At 35.8% G+C, this 25,096-nt stretch overlaps 1 protein-coding gene across 2 annotated transcripts in view; it reads left to right on the forward strand.

Moving 5' to 3' along the window:
* Positions 1-25,096, forward strand: part of LOC111142071 (histone acetyltransferase 1) — a 59,114-nt gene that overhangs the window by 14,757 nt on the left and 19,261 nt on the right. For both annotated transcript variants that reach the window (XM_022495022.1, XM_022495029.1), the window contains exons 3-8: positions 2,916-2,991; positions 7,153-7,273; positions 17,919-18,098; positions 18,374-18,495; positions 18,996-19,100; positions 19,425-19,531. In XM_022495022.1, the coding sequence (XP_022350730.1) occupies positions 2,916-2,991; positions 7,153-7,273; positions 17,919-18,098; positions 18,374-18,495; positions 18,996-19,100; positions 19,425-19,531 (711 nt within the window). The remainder of the gene's footprint in view (positions 1-2,915; positions 2,992-7,152; positions 7,274-17,918; positions 18,099-18,373; positions 18,496-18,995; positions 19,101-19,424; positions 19,532-25,096) is intronic.

Raw genomic sequence — 25,096 nt, forward strand, 5'->3', positions numbered from 1 at the left:
AATGAGTATCATGATCCCATCACTTAGCTGTTTCACATCTTAACATTTTGCTGTATTTGCCCAGGGTTTTTTTCAGTTTCAGTTTTCATTATGAAAATTTGTTAATACAAAGAAAAGTTGAGAGAATAGAACAATACTTACCAATAATCCAAATCTAAATTCAACAATTAATATTTTATTATATCTGCTTTAGTATATATTTTTGCTAAATTATTTGAAAGTAGTTTTTTAAAAAGATTTATTTATTTATTTGAGAGAAAGTACACATGCTCATACAGGGAAGAGGGAGAGAGGGAGAGGAAATCCCAAGCAGACTCTGCACCAAACTTGGAGCCTGACTCAGGGCTTGATCTCATGATCCTGAGGTTACAACCCAAACTAAAACCAAGAGTTGGACGCTTAATTGACAGTGCCACCCAGGTGCCCCAAAAGTAGATTTCTGAATATCATGACAGTCCTAATATGAATATTCACATAGATAACCATAATTCCATAATTATGACAATTCTATTATCATACCTATGGAAATTAATGGTAATTAATAATTACCATTGTTATATAATTTTCTGATTTCTTTTTTTTTTTTTTAAAGATTTTATTTATTTATTTGACAGAGAGAAATCACAAGTAGGCAGAGAAGCAGGCAGAGAGAGAGGAGGAAGCAGGCTCCCCGCTGAGCAGAAAGCCCGATGTGGGGCTCGAACCCAGGACCTGGGATCATGACCTGAGCCGAAGGCAGCGGCTTAACCCACTGAGCCACCCAGGCGCCCCAGTTTTCTGATTTCTTGATTGTCCTTGAAAGTCTTCAGTAGCTTTATTTTTATTTTATTTTATTTTATATATTTATTTATTTATTTGCCAGAGAGAGAGGGAAGGAGGGAGAGGGCAAGGATGACCAGAGGAGTGGCAGTCAGAGTTAGGAGCAGGCTCCCTGCTGAGGAGGGAGCCCAATGTGAGGCTGATGTGGGGCTCAGGACCCTGGGATCATGACCTGAGCTGAAAGCAGACACTTAATGACTGACCCACCCAGGCATCCATTAAGTAGCTTTTTAAAAAAAAAATTATTTAACCCAGAATTCAATCAAGGATCATGCATCATGTTTGGCTGTAATGTTTCTTAAATCTCTTTTAATCCAGAACAGTCTTTTCTCCATACCATTGGTTTATTTGGAAGAGTAATGTTATTGAGTAGAATTAATAAACAGATTTACATTCTGGATTTGTATGTTTTCTTTTGGTAGTATTTAACTTGTTACCCTGTCCTTTATAGTTCTTGTAAATTGGAAGATTTAAAGCTGCATTAGAGCTAGCATAAACATTTTTGGTAAGAAAATGTTTTATAGATGATGTCTGTATATTTTATATTGCATTGAAGCAGAAGACATACAATGTTGATCTATCCTATAATGAGTGATTTTAAGTTAAATTACTTGGAAAGGTCATACTGCCAGATCCCTACAGTGAAAAGGTATCTTTTCTTCTGTAAATCGTTAATTTGCTGGATGATACTTTGGCACCCTGTGAATGACCTGTTCTAAGAGGATAGTGTTGGAAATTTTTCACCTACAACTTATCTTTTCATTCTTCAATTTAAAGATTTTGGTGAGGGGAGGGTAAGGTTTTTTTCTACATTAGATAAGTTATTTTGGGAAAATGTCTAGTGTCAGAACTCAAATGCAAATGAGTAACAGGGTGCCCATTTCCATCTTAAATTGGTAGAAATTAAAGTTGAGGTTACAGAATATTCTCGGGGAGATGGGAAGCAAAGGAGCTTAAGTAGCTGCTAGTGGGTATATAAACTCTTAAAATATTTTTAGAGGGCATTTAAGTAATATTTATAAAAATAATTCAGTACTTTTACTCTGCGTTTCTACTGCCAGGAACTTATCCTGTATATACTTGTAAGTGTACAGAATAGTGTATGTAAGGATGTCATTACAGCATTACTTTTTTTTTTTTAAGATTTTATTTATTTATTTGACAGAAATCACAAGTAGGCAGAGAGGCAGGCAGAGAGAGAGGGGGGAAGCAGGCTCCCTGCTGAGCAGAGCGCCAGATGTGGGGCTTGATCCCAGGCTCCTGAGATCATGACCTGAGCCCAAGGCAGAGGCTTTAACCCACTGAGCCACCCAGGCGCCCCACAGCATTACTTTTAATAGGAAAAAAAAAAAAAACACCTTAGGAACAACATGAATACCATCTTGCACTGATAAAGAATGATGTAATGATAAAGGCCTCCTTAAAACTCTGAGTACTCTTGGGGCACCTGTGTGGCTCAGTCCTTAGATGGCTGCCTTTTGCTCAGGTCATGATCCCAGGGTCCTGGGATAGAGCCCTGGATCTGGCTCCTTTCTAGGCAGGAAGCTGCTTCTCCCTTTCCCACTCCCCCTGTTTGTGTTCCCTCTCGCTATCTCTCTCTGGCAAATAAATAAATAAAATCTTATTTTAAAAAAACCCACAAACTCTGAGTACTCTTATTCTCAGAATGTTTCCTATAGCGTTCTTTTTTAGTCTTTTTTTTTCTTTCTTTTTTTTTTTTTGATGCTGTAGCTTTGCTTATCTCAGAGTGCCTTTTTTGGTTTTGTTTTCTTTTATTCTTTGCATTTTATGTAAACATACAGAAAAGTAAAAAACTAAATCAGATGCCTTTGTCATGACTAGTTTTCTGATTCTTAAAATCAGTAGGGTTTTGATGCTGAAGCGCTCAGCACTCAGTGATATTCTAATTTTCATTGTTCATTTGTCTCATGAGAATCCAATGTAAATCATATAATGGAAAAGTGACATTTTACGTAAGAAGGATTGTTGGCTGTATCCTAGTTATAGTGAAATTCTTGAAATGGAAATACCTGTCACCTTTAATATCTTTAATTTAGTATCTTTAATATCTCTATAATTTTTATTCTTTTAAACAGTTCGTTTCCCTGAAGATCTTGAGAATGACATTAGAACTTTCTTTCCTGAATATACCCATCAACTCTTTGGGGATGAGTAAGTAACTTTGCCCAATCAGTGTGGCCAATAAAATTTTTTTTTTTCTTAATCTAGAAGTCAGACTTTATTTTCTTTGCTGTTTTTTATGTAATTTACTTTAAAATAGACATTAGAATGGCATTTTTGACATTGAGATACCAGTTTACCGTACAATACCTATCACATAGTGCTGTGGATATATTAGCTCATTTAATTCTCACAACGATCTTAGCGATGGCATTATCATTCATTACATTGTACATTGGTGGAATTGAATAGCTGCTTATGGACATATGAATGACCAGATTTCAGATTCAGGCAATCTATGAAGCCCATATTTATAATTACCACTTTTTTTCTTCCTGCTGCTTTGCTATACTGCTCTTAGTACAGAATATGCTCTCCTGAAGCTAGAAAGCTCAAGTTCTCCTATGACAAGTAAATAAGCAGTTAAAATAAATTTATTTATTTATTTATTTTTAAAAGCTTTTATTTATTTATTTGACAGAGAGAGAGAGAGCGCATACAAGCAGGGGGAGCTGCAGGGGGGAGCTGCAGGCAGAGGGAGAGGGAGAAGCAGGCTGCCCCGTAGAGCAGGGAGCCAGATGCAGGGCTTGATCCCAGGACCCCGGGATCATGACCTGAGCCTAAGACAGGCACTTAGCCGACTGAGCCACCCAGGCACTGCAAGAAATTTATTTTTAAAAGCAATGTTAAAGATATGTCCTGGGATATTCAGCACAATTCCTTTATTTCCTATAGCTTTATTACATTATTAGAATAGTTAGTTACCATTTTTTTTTTAAACTTTTGATGCTGAAAAAACTTCTTATTTGCAGAAAGTTTTAAGAATAGTACTCTATGATGGGCACTTGATGTAAGCACTGGGTGTTATAGGCAGCGGATGCATCACTGAACTCTACTTCTGAAACTAATCGTACACTGTATGTTAATTAATTGATTACAAGAAAAAAAAAGAGTAGTACTCTGTATATCCTTCATTTAGATTCACCAGTTAACATTTAGTTCTATTTGCTTTAATCATTCTCTCCTATATAGATATGTTGGTATGTTGTTGAACCATTTCAGTGTTGTTTGCAGATATATCTTGATACCTTACTCCTAAATTCTTTAGTATATATTTCCTAAAAACAAGGACAGTAACCATATAATTACCAAAATTCAGGAAATTTAACAATGCTGTTACTATTTTCTGAGATATAGTCCACATTTCAAATTTTGCCAGTTGGTTTCCAATAATTCTTTTATAACAATTTTCCTCATTTTGGATCCAATGTAGAGTCACATATTGCATTTTATTTTTATTTTTATTATTTTTAAGATTTTATTTTTTATTTGACAGAGAGTACAAGCAGGGGGAGCAATAGGGAGAGGGAGAAGGAGGCTCCCACTAAGCAGAGATCCCAGTGCTGGAACTCCATCCCAGTACTCTAGCTGGGATCATGACCTGAGTCAAAGGCAGACGCTTAACCAACTGAGACACCCAGGCACCCCACATACTGCATTTAGCTGTCATATCCCTTTGGTCTTTAATCTGCAACAGTTCCTCAGCTTTTCTTTGTTTTTCATGACATGGACATTTTCATAGGGTATAGGTTTTTATAAGCCTTCATTTTGCGTTAGTTTGTTTCTTTGTGATGAAATTCAGATAATATACATTTTTGTAGTACCACAACAGAGGTTGTATGTGTCTGTCTCAGTCTGTCACAATCAGATAGTCCATGATATCAATTTGTTCCATTGTTCATTAACTTGGATCACTTAGTTTAGAGGTGTCTGTCAGTTTTCTGCACTATAAGGTTTTTTCTTTTATTATGTAATCTGTGGGGAGATACTCTGAGACTGAAAAGATCCTATTTCCCATCAGACTTTCACCCAGTAGTTTTATTTATTTATTTTTAAGATTTTATTTATTTGACAGAGGGAGAGAGATCATGAGTAGGCAAAGCAGCAGGCAGAGAGAGGAGGGGAAGCAGGTTCCCTACTGAGCAGAGAGCCCGATGCAGGGCTCGATCCTAGGACCCCAAGATTATGACCCGAGCTGAAGGCAGAGGCCCAACCCACTGAGCCACCCAAGCACCCCTCACCCAGTAGTTTTAAATCCGTTGATGATTCTTGCTTGAATCTTTTATTGTGGTGGCAAAATGGTGATTTTCTAACTCTGTCATACTTTCTACATTTATTGGCATTCTCTAAGGAAGAGCTTCTTTTTCCCCTAATTTATTTCTTTGTTTATTTCAGAATAGACTCAAAGATTCTTTTTTAATCCAAGGGGTCATAATCTGCTACTGTTATTAATTACGATGGTCAAATTATCCCATTTCAAACCAGTTTTTGAATCCTTTTGATAAACCATCATCACTTGGGGGACACTTTACTATGAAATACAATAAGATGTTCGAGATTGATCTTCTACTTACTCTACTAGTACTGGAGTTAGCCATTTTCCCGAGGAACTCTGCTTTGTTGTAGTAGGAAAGGGTGTTTTGACATGGTTGACATTTAAAATATTGCCCTCGTGGCTATTGTACTTATGTCTTATTTCAGCATTGTTCACATATTTATTTAATGTGTTTTGAAATTAACAATTTCTCCATGGAACAAATTTCCTCAGAATTTTTCATTATTAATGGATTGGGCATTTTATGTGCTTTTAAATATTAATAATTCTATTTTAGTACATATTGATTCATGCCAAAATTTGAACCTTTTGTATTTTTTTCTTTCGTATTTTAAATGTTTTATTTTATTATAAAGAGAAGAATATTTTCTGTGGGGATTTCTATCATTAAGGAGCTATTTATTTTATTCCTTTCCTCTTCCTGCTATTTAAAATCTCTTCCTTAGGTGCATAGAATCCAGCCTTACAGATTGCTTCTCAGTGGTACTTTGTACATTCATTCTGTTTTACATGTCGTTAAAAATGCTTACATACTCCCCTTCTAAGGTAGACAGGTGACAGTCACATAATCATAACCGTGTATCTTATGACTCAAGTATGACATTGGTCTTGATCTTACTTATCATTGCCACTGCTTTTTATGCACATAACTTTCAGAGTCCTGGAATAGACCCTGCTTATGTTTTATTTTGGTAGCCTGGACAGAAATCTGAAAATGACACTGCTCCTTTCAGGCACTCTTCTTCAGAATTCACTTTAAAAAAAAAAAAAAAAAAGCTTTATTGAGATGTAATTTACCATATAATTCATCTATTTAAAGTATACAATTCAGTAATTTTTAGTATATTGTGTTGTGCAGTCATTACAGTCAATTTCAGAACATTTTGTCATTCCCACCAAAATTCCCATAACCATTAGTAGTCATTCTCTTTTTCCTCCCTTAATCTCCCCAGCCCTAGGAATCACTAACCTACCTTCTGTCTGTATAGCTTTACCTATTCTGGATATTTTAGATGCACATTTTGGAAGACTCTTTTTTAAGCTAGAAAAGAGAATATCAAAGTATAAGTGGATTGAAAGGAGCAGGGCTGGAAAAACAGCAGCTCTAGATCTGCTTTCTGAGTTCATAGGGTGATGTAATTAGATAGGTGCTTCTACCACTTTCAGCAGCTCTGGATGTTGATGATGGAAGCAAGTGGTAAACTGCAGGAAAGACTGGGCCAAAGCTACATCTTAGCTGCTTGCCTAGCAAGGTACCAGTTTCATACCACTTGTGTCTGATTTGAAATGCCTTCTGGTACTAGTAATAGCAGAAGCAGCCACAATGATGTATTACATTTATTACCTAACTTGTATAACATGCTGGTCAACATTATAAGCAGTTTATAGGTATTAACTTGCTCATGTAACCCAAACAATGTCCCTGAGGTAGGTGCTATTATTCTCTCGTATTCTATTTTTTTGAAGATTTTATTTTTATGTAATCTCTCCACCTAAGGTGGGGCTTGAACTCACAACCCTGAGATCAAGAGTCACGTGCTCTACCAGCTGAGCCAGCCAGGTGCCCCTCTCTTATTTTATAAATGAGGAAAGCTGAGGCAGTTTTATTACAAGTACTTGTTTCTAAAATAAGTATGGTAAAATCTTGAAACTACCCATAAAGTTAAACTTGTTTATATAGAGAGCTAATTCTTTGTAATGACTTTGCAAAGAGTCTTTCTGGGGTCTCAGATTACTGATCTTTTTCTCCTTTTCAGTGAAACTGCTTTTGGTTACAAGGGTTTGAAGATCCTGTTATACTATATTGCTGGTAGCCTGTCAACAATGTTTCGTGTTGAATATGCATCTAAAGTTGATGAGAATTTTGACTGTGTAGAGGTAAGAACAATAATAAATTTATCTTTAACTCTGCTTTCCATTTGAGTATAAAACAGGTTTTAAAATTTAAAGGCTTGAGGGAGGAGGGAAACTGTTATATAGTAGCTTTAAAACCACGGATTGGGGGCGCTTGGGTGGCTCAGTGGGTTAAAGCCTCTGCCTTCGGCTCAGGTCGTGATCCCAGAGTCCTGGGATCGAGCCCCGCATCCGGCTCTCTGCTTAGCAGGGAGCCTGCTTCCCCTCCTCTCTCTGCCTGCCTCTCTGCCTACTTGTGATCTCTGTCAAATAAATAAATAAAATCTTTAAAAAAAATAAAAATAAAACCACGGATTGTCTTTAGTTATGGAGGTAATTGCCTTCCTGTCACTACAGTTAACCTTTGATCACGATCCTTAGCCTGATCTATTTCCTGAGTGGACCTTCTCTAAAAACCCTTTACTTTTATGATCAGAGTTGTATTTTGTTTACCAACTTCTGTTTTTTTATTGTGGATATGAAAATTACTTCACTTCCTAGAAGTTAAATAAGACAGAAGACAATAGCTAAATTTTCTACTTTTTCTTCACATAGAATGTGCCCATTTAAATTTCTCTTGATAATTTCTGATTCCACAGATTTTACTAATATATTTCCTTAAGAATATGGGCATATAAGCTGATGACATAAAACTTTGAAACAAATGAACCAAAAGAGAGTGAAGGCAAAGAGAGGCATTAAAGAGAATGCATCCAGGGCAGGCCGAATTAACCACTACTCAGGAAACAGAGGCAGAATGATGTGACCACAAGCCAAGAAGTACTGGTAGCCCCAGAATTAGAAGAACCACGGAAAAGACTCCACTGGAGTCTCTGGGGAGAGTGTGGCCCTGTTGACACTTTGATTTTAGTACAGTGATAGTGATTTTAGACTTTGCCTCTAGGCTGTGAGAGAATAAATCTCTGTTGTTTTAAGCCTCCAAGTTTATGGTAGTTTGTTACAGCAGCCATAGAAACTAATAAAGATTTTCATACCAGGAAGTGGTTTGCTACTGAAACAAATAACTGAAACTGTAGAAATGTCTTTGGAAATGGGTTATGGATACAAACTTGAAGAACTTTGAGGCACATGATAGAAGAAGCGTAGACTCCCTTGAATAGACGATTGGTAGAAATATGGACTTTAAAGTCATTGCTGGTCAAGGCTCAGAATAAAGTTAGGAGCATGGGAGAGAAAACTTGTATTCTGAGGGAATAATGTACCATCACAAATAGTATGTTGGTAGAAATAGGAATGTTGAAGAAGTTAAAGGGAAATGAAGATATTATTAGAAAATGAGGAAAGGGGATATTTGTTATATAGTGCCAGGAAGCCTAGCTGAATTGTATCCTACATTTATATAGAAAGGAAAAGATGTAAGCAGTGAAGTTGGATATTTAGCTGAGGAGATGTCCAAACAAAGTATTTAAGTTGTGGCCTGGTTATAGTAAATAACCGGTAAATGTAAATGTAAGAGGAAAGGGATAGATTGTGGGAAGAACTGTAAAGCAAAAAAGATCCAGGACTTAATTTGGGAGATTCTCAGTCTATTCAGGTAGCAGAAGACACAGAAATTAGGAGACTGATTGTCAGGAAATGTGCTTTGGAAAGAAATCCAAGAGCATGGCTAGATAACCTTTTGTTCTTTCTGAAGAGATTATGCACAGGACTCATGGATCTCCTCAGTAACTCAGTAAAAACCAGAAATAGAGATTGAATAAAGTCCTTTGTAGGACCATCTTATCTAATGATGTGAATCCTCTTGGCAAATACAGGTGACCTAGAAGAGTTTTAAGAATGTTCTGTCAGCAGAAACACTGCCAATTTGAACTGACAGGTTGAGGAAAGGCTAATGAACTTCCAATATTTTATAGGTAGGAAATGGGCTGATTGTACTACTCAGCTACAAACATGTGCTTCCCTTCAAGAAAAAGGAATAATGGCCCAGAAGGTAGAGCCACAGGCCACAGTATTGTCAGGTTTTGAAAACTAATGGAATTTGACCTTCTGAATTTTGAAATTGCTTGGTTCCAGTGACTCCTTTTTTCCTACAGTTTTCTCCCCTTTGGAGTGGGAAACTCCATAATTTATCCTGTGCCTGTCCCACTACTGTATTTTAGAAGTGGTAACTTGTTTTCTAGTTTTACAGGTGGAAAAGAATTTTGCCCCATGGTGTATATCATACCCAGAGTCTGTTTGAATAACTTAGATAATGACATTTTGGACTTGAGCTGATGATGGAGTGATTGAAACTTTTGGGGATGTTGGGATGGGGTGATTGTATTTTGCATGTTTGGGATAGACACGAATCTCTGAGGGATCTGAAGAAAGTTATGTTTTTTAGAGTTGTTCTGTTTCTGGGCATTCCTATTTGAAGGCATTAAAACTTTTTCTTTTAAGGTTTTATTTAAATTCCAGTTAGTTAACATACACTGCAGTATTAGTTTCCAGTGTATAATATAGTGATTCAGTAATGCCGTACATCACCAATGTTCATCACAGCAAGTGTACTACTCTTTAATCCCATCACCTATTTAACCTGTCCCCCTACCCACTTCCCTTCAAGGCACTGAAACTTTTCATCAAGAATTACTTCAGAATTGATTTTTTTTAACGAAATGCCATTTTGTCACTGAATCACATTTATAAAGTTGAAAATTGCATTCTTAGAGTAAAATCTCTTGTCATTTGAATTTAAAAATCCAGGAAGTTTTATCAGATCAGATCTGCTATATTGAGAATACTGTGCTTCACGTAACTAAGCAAAGATCTTATGTATCACTGCATTCTGGATATCCTAACTCCCTTCTGTACAAGTAGCAATTCCTAACACATTAACAATTAAACTTTTTCAAGGCTTTAAACTGACTTTAAACTTCTGACTTAAATCTTTTGCCAACCTCATGCCCCAAAACTTCTCGTGACTTGGGAAAGGTTGATTTTGGGGTTTTTTTGGGTTTTGTTGTTCTTTGTTGTTGTTGTTGTTGTTGTTGTTAATTTTTAAAATTGTGTTTCATTGTAAGGACTTGCCCAAATTCACATGATGCTAGATAAACTAGCATGTAAAATAGGCTTATTGAAGTGGAGTTTTTTTCCTAGTCATATGTTTCTTATTAGATTATTAAATTCTCAAGCCCAGCTAGATACTCTTATTAAAAATGCAGGTAGTAGTTTCCCTAGTGTTGTACAAAATTTACTGTTGTTTGAAGGTTTTGGTGTCTTTTTTTTTTTTTATGTTCCAGCTGATAGTGCTGAATTGATTTCTTCCAAAGGAACTATTGACTTAGTTATTGGTAAATCTTTCAAATACTATTTGCAGTGAAAATAGCTATGTATTTGCATTGACTTCTAATTGCTCCATTCTTGAAAACCAGGTTTTTCCATTTAGAAGTACTGGGTTATGAGTAAGGAATCAATCTTTTATAATGTCTTCTTGTGGGATTATTTGCTTCATGGTCGAAGATCATTTATTTAAATTACATGTTCAAGCAAAGACTTTTTTCCCCCCTTATAAAAAAAGAATGGGTAATGGATGTGGAGGGAATGGGCTTGCCTCTTCTATCTCAGTTTGCATTGAGAATGTTCATTCCACAGTGCCTCTGTGTTCTTGATGCCAGGGAAAGAATGGCAAGAAAACAAAATCATTCCTCTTATGGGAATGAGCTAGAAGGAACAGTCAGTAAACAAATAGTAAGTAATGTTACGAAGAAACACTTTGCTGGTTCCTTCATAGAATGAAGAGGAGTCAATGTAATGTAATAACCTGAGGGAAGAGCCTAGTAACAAAGACCCTGAAAGGAGAACACTCAGAAATATCTGTTGTTAAATGATTATGGTAATGGAGAGAAGGGTAGGAGATGGTTGAAGGGGTTGGCAAAACTAGATCTTGTCAGGTAAAGAATAGTTGACAGCCTTTAGAGGTTTTAAGTAGGTAAGAGTCATATGATGATCTATATTTTCAAAAGATTTTTTGGGGAGGCGCTTGGGTGGCTCAGTCGTTAAGTTCTGCCTTCAGCTCAGGTGATGATCTCAGGGTCCTGGGATCGAACCCCACGTCGGGTTCCCCCGTTTAGCGGGCAGCCTGCTTCTGCCGCTCCCATTCCCCCTGCTTGTGTTCCCTCTCTTGCTGTCTCTCTCTGTCAAATAAATAAATAAAATCTTTTAAAGCTGGAGGGGGGGGGGTTGGCTGCTCTGCAGAGAATACACTGCAGGGGGAAAGAGTAAAAGAAGGGAGACCAGAATGTTGCAGTGTTACAGGCAACACTACATTACATTTAGTTGGCTGTCTGGGGATATATTTTGAAGATAGAGCCAGTAGGATTTACTTTTGAATTAAATTTAATGAGATGGAAAAGAGAAACAAGGAGGATCCTATTGCTTAACTTTAATAATAGTACTATTAACTGAGTTAAGAAAGATTGGAGAAGTAGGTCTAAATAGGAAAAGAACATCAAGATTTTTGTTTTAGATATGTTATATTTGAGACTATTATATATCATATTTGAGTTTTCACAGACTATAATATGTAGTAGTATTTTTGTGTATGAAAGATAAACTCTTTTAGGTGAGGTGGTTAGAAACCATGGCATATCAGTTTAGAAGTTAATTTGCTTATTAAAATTTTGCCATTACATTAATCTTTCATTATCCATTTTTCTTTTCAAAGCTGAGTTCTCCAGTTCCGTGTGAAAGTTTTTAGTCACAATTGAGAAGCTCATAAAACATCCCCACTAGCCATCATCTTTAAAGGCAACATAATTATTCTGAATTTTACTACAATAAACTTTATTGTTCAGACACTGTTGGTTTGTTCCTCTTATGGTTGTCTCTGACCTTTGCTTTTACTGATACCTCCTGACCTCTCTTTAATTGAAGTAGAATTGGCATACAGTATCCTTTTAGTTTTTAGGTATATATTATAGTGATTCCATTTTTTGTTGTTGTTGTTTTAGTATCTTTATACATTGTGAGTAATTCCCATGGCAAGTCCAGTTATCATCTGTCACCATCCAAGTTACTACAAATTATTGACTGTGTTCCCATATGTGACATCCCCATGACTGTTTTATAACTGGAATTTTGTACTTCTTAATCCTTTTCATCTATTTTGCCCACCCCCCTCAACTCCCACTCCCATTCCCCTGTCCAGTAACCAACAGTTTGTTACCTGTATATATGAATCTGTTTCTGTTTTGTTTTTTAGATTTAATGTAGCATAATACCCTGTAGGTCCATCTATGTTGTTGCAAATGGCAAGCTTTCATTTTATGACAGTAATATTCCATTGTGTGTATGTATTTGTGTGTGTGGTGTGTGTGTGTGTGTGTGTGTATTTAAATATATCTAATCTTTATCCATTCATCTATGATGCACACTTAGATTGCTTCCAAATCTTGCCTATTGTAAGTAATGCTGCAGTGAACACAGGGGTGCATGTATCTCTCCAAATTGGTGTTTTCATTTTCTTCCAATAAATATCCAGAAGTGAAATTGTTGGATTGTATAGTAGTTCTTTCTTTATTTTTTTGAAGAAACTTTATACCATTTTCTATACTGGCTATACCAGTTAACATTGTATGATGGTACTCCACTTTTTTTTTTTTTTAAAGATTTATTTATTTATTTGAGAGAAATAGCAACAGAGATAGTGAGAGAGAGCAAGCGCAGGGAGGAGAGGGAGAAGCAGACTCTGCAGAGCAATGAGCCTGTGCCAGGCTCCATCCCAGGATCCTGGGATTATGACTTGAGCAGAAGGCAGACACTTAACCGAGTGAGCCACCATCTCTACTTTTTAGTATGATGTGATCCCATTTGTTTATTTTAGCTTTTGTTGCCCTTGCCTGAGGAGACTAGTCTGAAAAAATATTGCTAAGACCAATGTTAAAGAGCTTATTACCTGTGTTTTCTTCTAGGAGTTTTATGGTTTCAAGTCTCACATTCAAGTCTTTAATCCATTTTGAATTTATTTTTGTATATGAGGTACAAGAGTGGTCCATTTTCATTCTTTTGCATGTGACTCCAGTTTGCCCAATGCTATTTGTCGGAGAGACTGTCTTTCCCATTGTTCTTGCTTTTTTGTCATCAGTTAATTGATCCTATATGTGTGGGTTTATTGCTAGGCATTGCATTGATCTCTGTATCTGTTTTTGTGCCAGTACGGTACTGTTTTGATTACTATAGCTTTGTGACCTAGTATACTATGAAATCAGGGAGTATGATTTCTCTAGCATTGTTGTTCTTTCTCAGGATTGCTTTGGCTATTCAGGATCTTTTGTGGTTCTACACAAAATTTTAGGATTCTTTGTTCTAGTTCTGTGAAAAAAGCCATTGGTATTTTGAGGGAAGGTGCATTGAATCTGTAGATTGTTTTGAGTAGTACGAACATTTTAATAATACTAATTCTTCTAAACCATGAGTACAGTATATCCTTCCATTTATTTGTGTTGGCTTCAGTTTCTTTTATCTTATACTTTTCAGAGCCTCCTGCTTTCTCTTGAGGTAATTTCATTAACATTTAGTGTAAGGGTGTATGACTAAGATTGTTCAGTCTTGCTAATTGCTAGCATTTCTGGGAAGAGGTTTGGCGGAGGAAGTTAAAATACATGGGTACACTTCAATCTTCTATTTTATCCTTGTCTCCCACTAATAAATGGATTGAATTTGAGAGTAGTTGAGAGCAGATTTTTAAAATTTTCTGGATTCTTTAGCCTCTTATAGAAAAACCCTGTGTACTTACAAAAATTTAATCTTGAAATGAAAAAATAATCTTTGGTAGACTAATAAGTAGAGTGAAAACTCGACTTTTTTGATAATTGTTACTGTTTTTCATAATATTTTATAAAATATATGAAAAGCTTTAAAATTATACATTGAGATTTTTGTCTTAGAATGTTATATGTGAGTTTAGGTAGCGTAACACTAATGCAGTATAAATGTTGTCAGGTAATGTACGATTGAGCAAATTAAGTAGAAATGGAAATTTTTTGGCTTGTTTTTGTAGCATATCTTAGGTAATCTTAGAATTCTAGTCAGTGTTAATTAAGTCTTCCACTTTAGCCACATATAAAAGGACCACCTACTTAACATGCCTTTTTAAATCACTGTTTCAAAAATAACTCAACATAGACAAATTTACACAAATGGTGCTGTTTAGGAAAGGATGCTGAAGGTGTAATTTGATTTTCAAATGTGGGTAAATACAAATAAAGTGTAAATATATTTATGTCATATCAGTCTACCCGTTATTTTCAGGCACATTGCTTTATGCGGTGGTGAGAAAAAGCAAAAATTCCTTCATGGGAACGTCACATGTGTAACAAAGTACAGAACATTGGAAGTTGAAATGACCATAGTGAGAGAGTATACGATCTAAAACATTTCATCATGACTCACCTCAGAACTAAATAGAATAATTACCTTTATAACATTCCTTTTCTAAAAAGTTTGGAAAATATTTGTAAGGCATGTCTTTATTAGTTAAGTAGATCAGATTATATTCTGGATTCTTGATCTATTCAGCTTAATTTCTTTTTCTTTTTTTTTTAAACAGGTTTGTTTTTTTGTTTTAATTTTTTTAAAGTAGGCTCCATGTCCAGTGTAGAGCCCAGCACGGCTTGAACTCATGACCCTGAGATCAAGACCCAAGCTGAGATGAAGAATCAGATGCTTAACCAACTGAACCACCCAGGCGCCCCTTCTTATCTTGTCTATATTTTTCCATAAATTTAATTAAAGTTTAAAATAATATCCTTGCAGGTAGGGAATTTTTTGATCTTCAGAAATAGAATCTGAACTTTCAGCTACAAGCATTGGAACTAAAAGAGTTCAGTTAATCTTTGATTCAACTTTGAATTTTAAAAAGATGAGATAGGGAGGGGGTGCCTGGCTGGCTTGGTCACTAAAGCATGTGACTTTTTTTTTAATATCTCTTTATTTTAGAGAGAGAGTGCGTGCACACACTTGCATGAGGGTGGGGGGAGGAGGGAGAAAGGGAGAGAGACACTCAGGCAGACTCCATGCTGGGCATGGAGCCCGAGGTGGGGCTCAATCCCATGACCCTGAGATCACAACTTGAGCCAAAATCAAGTCAGACACTCAACCGACCGTGCTGCCCAGATGCCTGGAGCAAGCGACTGTTGATCTAAGGGTTGTGAGTTCAAGCCCCATCTTGGGCTTAGAGCCTACTAAGATAAATACATGAATAAAATTTTTAAAAATAAAAAAAGTTCTTTTTCAAATGATGAGATGGGTTTTTCTGTAGTGATGATTTTATTATGGGGCCAGTAATCCAATATGAAAAATGAATATTTAACTGAACTGAATTAGAAGAGTACAGCTCTCTAAAACAAGTAGTTATAGGACTTTTTTCCTTTTTAAAGCAATCTATTTCATAGAGAAATGCATACATTTTTCCTCTAGTGAGAAGCAAGATTCCAAATTCTGGGTTTGAAGAGCCCTTTGGTTTTATGTTCTATATTTTATGTAATATATCTGATACACATTTTCTCTAACCTATTATGTATAAGAGTCCTTGTGCTTAAACTTAGCCTTTTATTCTCCTGTAAATGTTCTTAAAGTAATGTGTAAACTTGCCCAGAGCAAAATATTTATTTGAAGATACTTATGATGATATGTAGGTATCCTTTGAAGGCTGAAAGTTAACTCTCTTTCAGCTTTGTTGAGCTCAGATCTTTGCGTTGCTCTGTCTTCCACCAGAACCACTACTTGAAACTTAAGAGTTTCTAAGAAATCTTTGAAGTACATTTGATGCAAGGTATGTGGAGTTATTTGATCATACTTTGCAGTGCCTTGTTGAGAAAGCAGTATACAGGGAAAGTTTTTAAAAGTTAAAATTAAGTACACTATAAATGCTTTGAAGTGTTTTCCTTTAAGCTGATAGATTATAAGCCTCTTTATTTAAAAGTAGCGTTTCTTGACTTTTTTTTTTTAACCTCGAACTAAAATTGTACTACTTTACCCATTACTACTTTGGATTTTAATTGCCACACAGCAGACCCATTAAGACTATTCCTTATTATTACAGTTTCCTCTTAACAATTATTGAAATTGTATCTATTCTATAAAATATGTTTAAGATGGTCTCTTCACATTAGATAGCAGTTTAAACAAAAAATATCAAATGCAGTTTATTTGGTTTACAGGGTAAATGAATACTGATTAGAAATAAGCTGTTGGGTAAAATAATGAAGAGCTTTATTTTAAATATTAGCTCTTTTTTATAGCTATAAACAAGTTATGTATAAATGTTGGTGCTACCAGAGCATTGAAAATAAAACTTGTTTGTGATAAACTCTGTCCTTGGTTCTCTATCCTAAAATGTAACTGAATGATAATAAAGTGCTATTCATCTGCAGGTGCATTGCTTCTACTTAGTTAAAAGATGGTTGAAAGGACAGGAATTAGTAGCATGTTGTATTAGCCTTTTGTAGTGTATTTTGTCCTAAGCATCTTAATTTCCCTGTTTTGAATGCTAAGTAGCAAGGGTCTTGGTTTAGAACTAATACCCATCATGCATGTAAACGGTATGAAAGAGCTGCTTAGTAAGTTAACACAAAGTGTTCTTGTGTCAGTCCTTGTGGAAATAGATACAATACAAACATTACAGCTGAACTCACGGCAAACTCCATTAAGTAAAAACCTGGCCTCATTGTTCAGGAAAAAGTTTGAATAGAATGCAAGCTCATTTTGTTGAATGTAATGTCAGGCTTTTAGGGACTGTATTGAGGGATAAGGTTTTGTTAAGTTGAGACCAATTCATTAAGTTTTATTGCCTGGTGAGAAGCAGTAATACTTTATTGTAAGACTTCATCAAATATTCATGGTTAAAGAGAAGTAGTAAATGTATTCAATCAAGTGGTCTTTTGGGGTTTTGAAAGGGATTATGAAGTCTGCTCAGCTGATAGTTTTAACATTCATTGAGGTTGTTTAACAAGGGTAATTTTAGTCTCTGAGTTTAATTTTGTTGTCCAGGCTTGTCTCTTTTTACTGTCACAAATCCAAGTCTATAAAAATTGTGTCACATTATAGAGATGAGTGGATAATATATCCATTCATATAAATTATGTATGTCCTAAGTGGGTATATTTTTTAGATTGTCATGTTAATACTGAGTTTAATGTATAAAGGAGTTATGACCTGTCTACTTGTTCATTGTGAGTTTGCAATTTGTTTAGTCTGACTATAGCCTCACCTTACCACTGCTTGTGATCATCTCATGTCTTGGATAATACGGTCTCCTTGACATACATAAAATAATAAGCAGCCTTTTGTTTGGGCCAGTTCAAATTGTCCTGAAAGGATATAGTCAGCATTTTGTAGATATTAGAAATTTCAGTAGCATTGTCCTCATTCTTGTTCTTGATTTCAGGCTACCTGTCTGTTCTTTCTTATTTCTGTATTAAACTTGTGTTCATCTCAGATTTGGGAGATAGTCTCTTGTGCACACAAAACTTATCCTTTCTCAGCTCTCCATGTGTTTACTTCTTTAACTGTGAACTGCAGTTTTGTGATTTTTGTGAGTTTTGTCCATTTCAAAGAAATTAAGCATATTCAACTAAAAGTCAAATTTGTTACTAATTTTTTCTTATGTCTTTTAACCTCTATTCTTTAGGCAGATGATGTTGAGGGGAAAATTAGACAAATCATCCCACCTGGATTTTGTACAAACACAAATGATTTTCTCTCTTTGCTGGAAAAAGAAGTTGATTTCAAGCCGTTTGGAACCTTACTCCATACATACTCTGTTCTCAGTCCAACAGGAGGGGAAAACTTTACCTTTCAGATTTACAAGGTAAAGATAAATCTGAATATTTCTTGGGTAAAAGTGCTCCATTTGCCTGAAACTTGTATGCTGTTCTGTTGTGTTATTTTCAGTGACTCATTTCCAGCTTTAGGAAACAAGTTTCTGTCAGCATTAAAAACAAAGATCTATTTTGTATGTGCGTCTGTGTACACATCTTAATCTGAGACTTCTAAACATTTTCCCACAGGATAGTTTTGTGTTCTACAGACTTTCACTTACCTCTGTGATGAGTTTCACCTGACTTTTCCTGGCTTTTTCCCTAGGCTGACATGACATGTAGAGGCTTTCGAGAATATCATGAAAGGCTTCAGACCTTTTTGATGTGGTTTATTGAAACTGCTAGCTTTATTGACGTGGATGATGAAAGATGGCACTACTTTCTAGTGTAAGTACAGTTCTAAAGCAACAGTAGACCTTATTACCTCCACAAAGCCAGCATTTTAATTGTGGCAGCCCAATTATTGGGACAGTATAATGATATTTTTCCCAGGAAAGAAAAACTATTGTTTATGAGGCTTGAGTTTTCCTTCATTATGCTTTCGGAGACCTTGAGAATAGAGCTGAATTAAATGCTGTTGTCCGTTAGGACCCTGAATGTAGGCTTAAACAGTAAAATGAGCTTTGCCTGTGTTTTCTTTTACTTGCCACCTATTCATCTTTATAATAGGCAAGTGCACTGAAGTGATGTAAAGAGGTCTGATTTATCCAAGTTGCTGCACACCAATTAAGTGAATTGTACATTCAGAACATAGCAGGTGTACCCATTGGGCCCTCACAGAGTAGCTTGCTGACACTGAAAATTCAGTCAGAGAATGGAAAAGAAAATGGACACTGCATGGGAGCGCGACTGTAATTGACCTGCTTGGCTTTCTGTTTTATCTGCAGATTTGAGAAGTATAATAAGGATGGAGCTACGCTCTTTGCGACTGTAGGCTACATGACAGTCTATAATTACTATGTGTACCCAGACAAAACCCGGCCACGTGTAAGGTAATTGGCGGTGTAACACGTGCCTTGTCTTTTATTTCAGAAGAAGGAACTGCTGAAGTTTCCAATACTTGTTATAATAGTGTTGATTTGTTTAAAAAAATCACCATTATTCATTGGCTATGTACTGATTTATTTCATTGTTCCCTTTGCAACTGTGGAAGATTAAACCAATTTTGAGTATCTCAATAATTTTTGGATTTCTTGAAGGTCGACTGAAAATAAAAACCCACTAACTTTAAAATGTTCTTAATACACAGTGATTTGCAGTTTTAAACAGATCATATTGTGGGATATTTTAATTTTATAATCATTTCTTTACTGTAGTCAGATGCTGATACTGACTCCATTTCAAGGTCAAGGCCATGGTGCTCAACTTCTTGAAACAGTTCATAGATACTACATTGCATCTCCTTCTGTTCTTGATATTACAGGTATGTAAAATTTGATTTGTTACTGAAAGACCCTTTCTAAAGAATCTCTTCTTTACTGATTAATTTTGGTTTTGTCAAAAATAACTTATGTTTTAAGTAACAACCTTCTCTTGGGGTATTTTTGGAACCGTGTAAAGATTGCTTATAGTTACATTTTAAGTTACAAGCCTTTGGTGGAATTGGATTGTATATCCAAGTAAGAAGTGCTTTATGAATTGAACAAATTGAAGATAATGAATTGAATATATATTGGGGAAATTGTGGTTAGGCATATATACTTTGTAAGTGTGTTGTGACTTATTTCAGCTTATCTGGCCAACCATTGCATTGCTCAGAGGCCTTGCTCTAATTTTCATGTAGGGGAAGAATATTCTAAACCTTACTGAGAAAGAAGAATCAAGGCAAATAATTCCTGAATAGAATACACATTTCTCAAGGCATGTGTTTTTTATTCCTAAAATGCATGCCTTCACACCAGCAGTTTATAAAGTGAAATGCAAGGCTATTTGTTTTGGAAACATCTTTCATTATGAATTAGCCAGAGAAGTATTGTGAATAGGATGCTTAGGAGAAGGAGAGAGACTCTTCTCTTTAAAGCCATCATTAGATGGAGTTACAGATGATAGTATATAAACATGTGAGTTAGCACAGAACAAAGAGCCCCAGGAACATTTATGTTGTCAATATTTTCTTTCCCCTGAGTAACACTGTTTGAAATTTGTTAACTCAGAAAGTTGCTGATTCAACTGAAAGTCACCCTTTTTTTTTTTTTAATGAAAAATATTATACCAGATATTCATATCCAAATTAGGTATTACATTTTATTAATTCATAACAGTTTGAGCACATTTTTGTTTTTAAAACTATACTGCTTAACACACACTAAAATTTAATTTGTTTAAAAAATGCTGTTTTAGAATTTTATTTTACCACTTTGTATAAAGACACCAAAAAAAAAAAAGTACCGGATATGGGATTAATAAGAATCTAAGTAGGCTTGTGAAAAAAAGGAAAGAATATAAATAGGCTAATTGGCAGATTTTTAGCTTTTCATGTAATGTAGTGGTTTTCCTTATCCAGAGTAAGTAAAATTAAAGTTACTCCAGAAAAGATTCTGAATTCATCCTATAGCTTAATAAAATACTGGAGGGAAAACATTTTGTTTTTAAAAGGGAGTTCCATGTTTATAGAGTTGAATTATTTTTTCATCTGACTTTCATGCTACTGTGAAACGGTTTAGAAATTTGGGAGATAAAGAAGTAACTGCTTAAGTTGGCAGTGACACCTTTACTAGCTAACTGAAAAATTATAGAAACATAATAAAAGTGATGGTACTTCTTTTTAACTAAGCTAAAAATTGTTTAGCTTCTGTTTACTTTATAGAAGTTGGACTTGGTGCTACACGAAGGGACTTTTTGGTGATTTTAATCTGGAGACTTAGAGTTCACAGAAGTAGTCTTTGTCTTCTGTAGTGGGTAGTGTGCCAGCAGGAGTTGTTTCTGTGAAGCCTCTTAACCATTTTCTTCTGTCTACTCCAACTAATAAAGTCCTTGATACTTAGCACCAATTAGCAGATAAAGAATTTTATTTCTTAAATCTCAGTGAAGAGTCATCAATAGTGGTAGCCTTTATTCATTGCAAACTGAAGTCTCCAAAGAGAAAAGGTTAAAAGTGCTAAAGGACTTCTGAATTTGAAAACTAGATACCAGCTTTTATTTCCAGTGTTAACATTTCTCAGCATTATACATTACTAAAAATGCCTTATCAGCAGTTTTCATGAAGATACGTCTTTTAGATTTCCATACCCATTCTTTTTTAAAAAGAAATTACCAGAATTTTCCACTTTTTAGTCATTTTAGTTGCCTGTTTCTCCATTATTTTGTATATATATTTTTAACTTTGTGGATTTTTTTTTTTAAGATTTTATTTGTTTATTTGACAGATACAGCAAGAGAGGGAACACAAGCAGGGACTGTGGGAGAGGGAGAAGCAGGCTTCCTACTGAGCAGGGTGACCAAAGTGGGGCTCGATCCCAGTATGGGGATCACAACCTGAACTGAAGGCAGACATTCAACAACTAAGCCACCCAGGGGCCCCTAACTTTGTGGATCTTCAGCAGGTTCCGGATCTCCCTTTGCAATCCTGAATATTCTTTATATTGACATGGCTTTTTGCATACTCCACACACAGCCAGATATAGTAATAATTAAAAGTTAACATTGATGGGCCTGTGGTACAAGTTAGATAGGTGTTTGTTGTGTAATTTCCACTCATTTTCTTTTTTTTAGCACTTAATTTTAAAGTAAAATACTGGAAGGCAGTTCTTTATATCACGTACATCTTCCTTCTGAAAATGTCACTAACTTAAGATACAAAGCATTTGAGTACACCTCAGTTGTATGGCCTTGTAAATTGAATCAGTGAATTGTTTCTTCTAGAATTATGAAGAGATTTGCATTTGGCAATAGAAACTGATCTTGGGCTGGAGTATATGTCAGTATTACTAATTTGTCAGTTGTGTATTAAGAGCTAATTATAAGTGTCCTTTAAATGTGCCTTATAGTACTGGAATGGAATATTTTAGAATATTATCTATAAGTTTTTTATCCTTCAGTGGTTTGTGCTGTCTCATTTTATATGATTTTATCTCTAATGTAGGACATTAATATGGAGAGGTTTTTTTAAAAAATGATAGAACAAGCACTTAAGTTGTTAGATAATGTATTTGGAAAAAACTCAGTTTTTGATTTTGCATGTCACTATAGATTTATACCTAAGTAATTTTCATCCTTTAAATGTATTGCTTGTTTTTGTAGCACAGAAACAAAGGAATTGAAAGGTGTCACGAATTATTGAGTATCAGTATTTTAAGTTCATTTTCAGTCCGACACTTTTGGTTAAAGTGCTTAAATATTGAAATGTTGAAATATTGAAATGACCTCTTGGACTTGGCCCCTTATATTGTCGGACTGTAACAGCTTAGGTAAAGCTAAATGGAAATTTTTTGCATTTTATTTATGTGAAAATTTCTGATAGGAATGTGGCATGAGTTTTTAGATTTTTCTTAATTATCATTCTTTTTTCTGGGATATGTTTTTTCCTAATCTTCTGAGGTCATATAAGTTACTTAAGCTATCACTCATACTAAATCTTATTTCAAATTGATGTCAGCAACACAGTTCTTTTTTCTAAATCAGTTTAGAAGAGGTAGACTTGGAAAAATTGACATTGAACAATTTCGAGCCTTATCTGTTAGTACTTTAAAAAATTGTTATAAAGAGATGCTTCTTTGAGAATTTTTGTCACTTAGTAGAGGTTTAATTAAAGCAACTTTATTGACATATGATTTCCATACCATAAAATTTGCCCATTTTAAGTGTACAGTTCAGTGTGTTTTAGTGTATCTGCCTAGTTTTGCTGCCATCACCACAGTCCTGTTTTAGAATATTTCAGAGTAAAGAGATTCCACATGTCCATTTACAGGCAGTCCCTATTCCCTGTCTCTTACATTGAGGTCTGTGATCTGTTTTGAGGCAGTTTTTGTAAGTTTCTAAAATCATCTGTTTACATTTGGCTCTCCAGTTGACCCAGTACCATTTGTTAAAAAGACTGTTTTTCCCCTATTGAATTGCCTTGGTACCTGTGTTGAAAATCAGTTGCCCATAAATATAAAGATTTATTTCTAGACTCTAATCATCTATCTATATATGTCTATTCTTAATGCCAGTATCATACTCTCTTGATGAGTTTACTGTAGCTTTATATTGAGGTTTTTTTAAATGATAATGTGAAGTTTAATATGCCAAATACATACATTGAATTTGTGGAGTGTGGTTTGCCTGGGTGCTGCAGAGTAAACAGAAATTTCTTGAAATGATAGATGAGTAAGGTTAAAAATGGATACTGGCCCTGCCCAGGTGACTGGGAAATAGGGTAGGGAGACAGAGAGGTGTGGCTTCAGTTAGAGGGAGCTGGCCAGGGATGAGCCGTGACCCTCAGGGACTCGAAGTATAGTCTCTCTGTGAGTGAGCACCCAGGCAACGCAGTCTGGGTCTGGTTGTTGCAAACTCATCAGTAGCTGACCCCAGCACAACTTCCCCTTAAGGTGCAATCAGCCTGGCAAAACAGAGGTTCTAAATTCTGAAAACAAAACCTTTCCATTGGTTACATAGGAAACACAGTCCTCATCTTTTTGTCTCAAAGATAGCCGCTATTCCCTCCCCAGTCCCCCAGCTCTCCTTTCCCCAACAAATGATTTTTCTGCCAGGAAGATGAAGAGGAGGCCCCAGGCCACCAGGGGGCTTCTACGCTGAAGGGCTGCTTAAATGGCACCAGGGCATAGAGTGGGCAAGACACAGCAGAGGTCCTGGTAATAGGGCCCACTTCCCCCCCACAGGCCAGGCGTACTTATTTAGAGTAAGTGATTGCATTTGTTTTCCTGATAAAGTTGCATCATTTTTTGCTTTCCTTCTTCCTCGTGACCTCTTGTACTTCTTTCTGTTCTTTATGGTTGATCTCCAGCCAGTTGAGGTCAACCTTGGCTTGTTCTGTCTTCCCACTAAATGCATTTTAATGTAATGCTCTTTTGCTTTCTGTCTTACCTTTCCTTGAAAGCTCGTTTGTCTTGTCCAGATCTCTTTGTGTTATTTTTTGATTATCTGTGCCACCCGGTTGTGGTTCTTAATGTTGATGGGCCTTTTCACACCTTTGCTGGTGGTCATCTTCGTCATCCTCGGCTTCTTTCCTTGCTTCTCCTCCTCCCTGGCCTTTTGCTTTCCAGCCTAGAGCTGTGTATCATTTTCCTAGGGGCTCATGTACTTCCAGCTAGGCGTTCATGGCCTCCCTTGCTCCCTTTTTAGGCATTATGGCCCCGGCAGCAGGAGTGCCTCATCCTTTCTATTGAGTTTTGAAATCAGAAAGTATTTCAGTCATGTTCTTTTTCAAAATTATTTTGGTTATACAAGATCCCTTTTGTTTTCATAAACACTTATTTTTTTGTCTTCTACTTATTTGATTCCCACTTTGATTTTTATTATTTTCTTCTTAATTCTTTGGGTTCAGTTTCCTCTTATTCTAATGAAGACTGAAACTTAGGTGTTTGTTTGTTTTTGTTTATTTATTTGAGAGAGAGAGAGAGCAAGCACAAGCAGGGGGAGCAGCTGAGGGAGAGGAAGAAGCAGGCTCCCCCCACCCCACTCCAAGCAGGGAGCTGGACTCAGGGCTTGATCCCAGGACCCCAGGATCATGACCTGAGCTGAAGGCAGACACTTAATTGACTGAGCCACCCAGGCATCCTGAAACTTAGGTTTTTAATTTAATTTGATGTCCTCCTTTTTTAATACAGATTTTTAAACATATAAATACTCCTATGTTTATATGTAATGTGTATATTTATATATGAATATAAGCACTGCCTTAACTGATCATATACATTTTCATAAATGCTTTCATTCAGTTCAAAATATCTTGTTCTTTTTTTTTTTTTTTTAAGTACTCTCTATACCCAATGTGGGGCTCAAACTCACAATCCTGAGATCAAGAGTTGAATGCTCCACCTACTGAGCC

The sequence above is a fragment of the Enhydra lutris genome, unplaced genomic scaffold (genome assembly GCF_002288905.1).
Source record: "Enhydra lutris kenyoni isolate GAN:26980312 unplaced genomic scaffold, ASM228890v2 scaffoldscaffold1, whole genome shotgun sequence".
NCBI classification, from domain to species: domain Eukaryota; kingdom Metazoa; phylum Chordata; class Mammalia; order Carnivora; family Mustelidae; genus Enhydra; species Enhydra lutris.